General features: G+C 42.1%; 1 protein-coding gene and 1 pseudogene across 1 annotated transcript; one reads left to right on the forward strand and one right to left on the reverse strand.

Annotated features, from left to right (window-relative positions):
* Nucleotides 1–827: 827 nt before the first annotated feature.
* On the forward strand, nucleotides 828–2,403 carry LOC115745222 (shewanella-like protein phosphatase 2). The gene has a single exon (XM_030680670.2). The coding sequence runs from the start codon at nucleotides 903–905 to the stop codon at nucleotides 2,133–2,135; it is 1,233 nt and encodes a 410-aa protein (XP_030536530.1). The 5' UTR covers nucleotides 828–902; the 3' UTR covers nucleotides 2,136–2,403.
* Nucleotides 2,404–2,935: 532 nt separating this feature from the next.
* On the reverse strand, nucleotides 2,936–4,736 carry LOC115745227 (annotated as a pseudogene).
* Nucleotides 4,737–6,000: the final 1,264 nt, after the last annotated feature.

A 6,000-nucleotide genomic window follows, 5' to 3' on the forward strand; every position in this document is an offset into this window, starting at 1 on the left:
AAGACCATTAATGAATGATTAAAAATCCAACCGTTAGAAAACCGTTATACGACAATTAGAAAATCGACCGTTGGAAAAATTGATGGCTAATCATTATCGTTGTAATTTTATCAAAATCATTGTAAAATAATATTTCAAAACTATTGAAAAATCCAACATTTTATATTCAAAAAAATTGATTTTGGATAAAATTGATCACATGCGTACCAAATTGCATTTTTTTGTGGTATTAACAAAAAATAAATGTTTCCACTCTTTATTGATTGAGCTTCTTGACACATTAATTAACTACCTTATCCCTTTTTTTTCCTTTTCTTTTTGTTTCATTTGTACTAGAGACAAACTATCCACGCTCTTAAACGTGAGGCATACTTCTTGTCTTCTCTCTTTTTTGGTTCTTTTCTTTTCTTTCTCCATTAGGAACAAAATTTTGTTTTGTCTTTTTTCAAAAAGGAAAAAAGTTTATTTGGTAGATAGCTAAATAATTATTGTGCTAATGAGTTGTATATTTCTTCTTCTTCTTTTTTAAACTAAGGAATTATTATTCAAGAAATAACCTAAGCACGAGTAAGAGTGAAAAGAACTGTCTACCAATTTTAGTACGCATTTTATTTAGTTATAGCATGTATCTTAACTGCTCCGCTTTTAATAGTGTAATTTTAAATATTTTTCAATTCAGGAAAAGTTAAAGAAATTGTAAAGTTAAGTACATAAAAGATTTTAGAAAATGCAAAAGGAAATGCTCCCTGAAACATTATTGCATTAGAGATGGTATAATTAGTTGATGGCTAGAAATTATTATTAGACAAATCATTCAAACCATTCGCCGCCGTTGCTTCTCCTTCGCCTTCAAAGGTACGAACTTTACCACAAAGTCGGAGACGACGGAGACGACGGAGACGATGACGAAGGACCCGAAGGAATCGCAGTCGCATTCACAGTCCGCAAACATTTGCGATCACACCCCCGAACTCCTCTCTTCCTTCGTCGACACCTTCGTCGACTTCTCCGTCAGCGGCGGCCTCTTCTTGCTACCCTCTCCGCCGCCGCCGCCGCCGCCGCTGCAGACGCTCCACTCCGCACCCGACCGCCTCGTCGCCATTGGCGACCTCCACGGCGACCTCTCCAAGTCCAAGCAGGCCCTCGCCCTCGCCGGCCTCATCGACGGCGAGGGTAGATGGACCGGCGGCTCCTCCACCGTCGTCCAGGTCGGCGACGTCCTCGATCGTGGCGGCGACGAGCTCAAGATCCTGTACTTCCTCGAGAAATTGAAGCGGGAAGCTGCCAGGTCTGGAGGTAAGGTTATCACTATGAACGGCAATCATGAGATTATGAATGTGGAAGGTGACTTTAGGTACGTGACCCAGCGCGGATTAGAGGAATTTAGGGTTTGGGCCGATTGGTTTAGGACTGGGAATGCTATGAAGGGGCTGTGCAAGGGTTTGAAGAAGGAGAAGGACCCTTTTGATGGGATCCCAGCGGCTTTTCCTGGCATCAAGGAGGACTTTTTTGGTGGTTTTAGATCTAGAATTGCTGCACTTCGGCCCAACGGGCCTATATCGAGTCGTTTCTTGTCGCAAAATTTGACTGTTGTGGTTGTTGGTGAATCTGTTTTTGTTCATGGAGGGATCTTGGCGGAGCAGGCAAGTTACGGATTGGAGAGGATCAATGAAGAGGTGAGAGATTGGATTAATGGCCTGAAGGGGAGGTTCTCGCCAGTTTACATGAGAGGTAGGAATTCTTTAGTTTGGTTGAGGAAGTTCTCGGATGGGGTTGCAAAGAATTGTGATTGTTCTGCCCTTGAGCATGCTTTGGCCACGATTCCCGGGGCGAAGAGGATGATCATGGGGCATACCATCCAGGAGTTTGGGATCAATGGGGCTTGTAACAACAGGGCCATTAGGATTGATGTGGGTATGTCGGAAGGATGTGCCAATGGTCTGCCTGAAGTTTTAGAGATAACCGGTAATTCGGAGTTGAAGATCTTGACATCCAACCCTCTTTACCAGAGTAAGCCCAAGTCTCACATAGGTGATGATAGGAAGAGTGGGCTCGGCTTGTTACTCCAAGAAGGGGGACAGAGGCAAGTGGATGTGAAGGCCGAAATGTCCCAAAGGCCAGTCTCTCTGAATTAAATAGTTTTACAGAATTAGTTCCAGAGGATATCGCTTGACAATGTCGGGTTATATAGTACGGTATTCGACTTTAGATGGCCATTCACCTTGTTTACCATTAAGAATGAATAAACTTATTTATGAGAGCCTTCTATATGATGTTCAGATTGTAGCTGGAAAGAGTAGACCAACTATTTTCAGATGAAGGCTTTGAAATCTGTAATTCATTTATTATGAATAGGGTATAATCAAAGTATAAATGCATTCCCGGAACGTCATAGTTTTACTTTGTACTGCGAAGTTGATTTTTCCCTTTCCCTTCTTCCCCCTTTTCTTTATTTCATGTCAAATGTTGCTGCAAAACTACAGAAAATTGCAGCCCAAATGCAACTATACATGCTTGAATTTCATAGAAGTTCATTGGCATTTGTAAGTTGATTTGACTCAATCGGTATTTGACTATTTCGTTGTTGCTAAAATTTAGCCTCCAGCACTGTTTGTCAATAGAGCATCTGTCTTAGTTTTATTAGGAGAGTACATACACCCTTTCTGCTATGTGTGTTAGGAAGCATCAAATGTTCTCATAAGATTTTAGAAATCGGAATTTGTCAAATGTTTCATGTGAATGAAATGGGTAACTGAGTTGGGTTGGATTGTGGTAGTAGATTTAATTAGCTGGAATATTCTAACCGAGGACCGGAGATTGTCCAACAGGCTTTGGAGTTGCCATATAACATATTTGATCAAGCCAAAGGATGTCAATAATTGTAGGGAAGCTTGTTTGCAAGAAATTTAGCTATTAAAACTGTTTTTTCCAATTTTATTATGGCTTCTCTACCAGATACGCCACCACAACAAGAGCAACAGCTAAATGACGATTGTTTCTTTTCTCAATTGTGATCTCGGTCCATTATTCTCTTTTCAAAGATCAAGTATCCATAAACCTCGTAAGTTCATTAAGTACATATTTCTCAGGCTATCCTAGTACAACTCAATAAATATTCGGGCTTAATGTGTGGAGATCTTTTACATAAGCCTCTGCAATGATATATGCACCAGTTTGACTACACAGATCAGTCCACCGCTAATATTTTCTCAAACATGCGGAGATACAGAGTCTGTGGGCTGAATAGATCATGTCACTGCTCTACTCCCACATTACTGGAGATTTTCTTATCATCATCTAAATATCTTGTGACTACAGGCTTGAGAAAGACTGATTCCAACCGATATATGGGAAATTCCTGCCCTAAAGCTTCACTTGTCTCTCAGAAATCCAGCTGTAGGGAATAGTGAGTGCTTCCTCGTCCCTTTCCGAAGCTCTCGTCTCCAGCCTTCTTACTTTTGGTATCAAACTGCAGACGTAATCTTGGGCTCTCCTTCCCTCCGCTGAAAGTCCATTCAGATCCTCCACCTTCCACCTTCCCACTAGAAACTCTGGAACATCTGCATAGTCCTTTGCTGTGTAAACGCCGAGCTTCTGTACAACGGTCGAGTAATGGGAGAAAATGTTGTCATCACAACCATCGGACGTCAAATGAGCTGGCATAGTGATTCTCTTTCTCATCATGTTGGCAAGTGCCAAGACAGTGCCATCTGGATCGATCTCGAAGAGCTTCACCATGATTCTGTCTAGGCTGCTTGATGACGCTTCTCATCTGAAGCAATTGTACCACAAATTTGAGCCAATTTCATGTCTCCATGTGCCTTGGCAAGCCTGCCGGTGTTTCCGTGAGAAATAGATGTGAAGAGGTAGGGACTGTTTTCCGTTTGAGGATCCTGGGACAAGAATATAGAGAGGTAGTTAGCCCCAGCAAGTCCAGAGCTGCCTTAAATTTTGGTGGCATCTGTCTCAAGACTCTCAACTGATTCTTGTGGAATGAGAATCTTGAAGTGTAAAGTCATGTGCATAAATCACTGTTCAATTGCAGAGGCGTGACTTAAATTTGAAGATGACAATCAACATTAAGAGTTGCGATGGTCATATATGTTAACCAACATGATTCCAGTGCATTCAGCGTCTCTGAGAAGCTGAAGATTTGCGTGCATATGAGTATGATTTTGTGCTGGGGGACTTACATATTAGTTGGTCATAGCAGAGGTAGGATCTCACCATCCCCGGCCCGATCAAATATTGAATCGTTCTCTCAATTCGCTTCATGTCCACTCGTCCAGACAAGTATAAGTACTTGATCAGGAGGTCACCGTGTCTGTTCTCCACCGCAGTCCATGCCCTCGTCCAGACGGCCCAAGGTGTTAGGCTCGAAGCGGTCTCATCTCTAACTCCGTCCAAAGTACTAAGCAGTATCTGATAAGTAGGAAGGGCTTCTTCTGTTATCATGCTTCCAACCAAAGCAACAAAGTAGTCATCACTTCATCAGGGATTTCCCTAGCCCTCTCCCTAAGTTCATTCACTTGTTCTTCAAATCCATCCGACCCCAGGTCCGGCAGAAAGTCTTGCGGTTGCCGACAATTCTCGACTGGCTTCAAGTGAACCGATACATTCTTCTCCGCCCAATCCTCCAGGGATTTGAATATTTCGATCTTTTCGGGTGGCATGGAGTGGGTTACCTGAACATGCACCACCCAGTGAGGAACATAAGGATTCTTGACGCTCTCCCTGCATTACACATACGAATAGTTAGTGATATCGTATGGTTCGTTACAAGCAGGAAGCAAATTTGAAAAAAAAGACACACCGCCGCCCCACCACTGGTGCGGGGTCCCCACCATCTCGACAAGGGCTGCCGCCCCACGGCTAACCAAAGGTGAGGGCCTGTGTTCCTCGCTCATGATTGGGTGGGGGTCGCCAGCCCTTGCCCTTACTAGGGCGAGCGTACCCTCTCCTGATTTCGGCGAGGGCCAGCAAGCCCTAGTCGAGGCGCCGACGACCCCGCCAGCTTTCGCTGACGCCCCACCAGCAGGAGCTCTACAGCTCGTGTGTGCATTTAAAAAAAAAAAGAGAAGAAAAAGGGAAAAACAAAGAAAAATGAAACAAATATAAAAAGAAGGTAAAATGACCAAAATGCTCTTGAAATTAGACAGTTTTTTAAGATTATATAATCACTTTAGACCCTTATTTAAAATAAAATTCACTTCAGGTCATTTTTTGAGAAAATGAAGGCACTTCAAGTCTTTATTTGAAATAATATTCACTTCATGCCTTCATTTGAAAATTTCCTGAGGAAATCATGAAAGATCATAGTTTTATCCGTGAAAATTCACATTTTAGGCACATGCAAACGGAAAAAATAGACGGAGGGTTGACGGCTAAAACAAAAATAAAAGCTCCGGGATCTTATATGATGGCTGAAACAATTGACTAAATCGGGTCGTGGAACTCACATAATCAATGCTTGTAAGAGATCTAATTAATCGCGAATTTTGGGTGCTGGCAACTTTTCAATGCTATGGAGACATTGTTAAGCATGCTCAATTGTACTTTCAATTCATTAGCTACTATCATATATCATGATGGTCATTTGCCTGATTTCCGAGACGTTGCATGCGCGCAATGGTCCTTCCAAAGTCTCAAAGTGGAACCACCACGTGAGCGGTCGTGAGTCCTAGTTAGAGCTTCCATTAATAAGTGGGCGCCCAAATTAATAACTCGCAATAACAAAAGGAAAATGAAACAAACAACTACTTATAAAAAAGAGAATTAATACCACGAAAACTCTAACTGGTATACCTACAATAAATTTAGCCCAAATTAAATTTTGGATCACTAAAAATTCAAACCGATACACGCATGGTGCATTTACCCTGCGTCGGTTCTCGTCAGATTTTGCTGTGAAATTGCTAATTTGGATGACACATGGCAATTATTCAATTGAGGCGGCTAGTACATGTGAAAACCCATAAATCTCTCTTTTTGTTTCTTCAA

The sequence above is a fragment of the Rhodamnia argentea genome, chromosome 1 (genome assembly GCF_020921035.1).
Source record: "Rhodamnia argentea isolate NSW1041297 chromosome 1, ASM2092103v1, whole genome shotgun sequence".
NCBI lineage: Eukaryota > Viridiplantae > Streptophyta > Magnoliopsida > Myrtales > Myrtaceae > Rhodamnia > Rhodamnia argentea.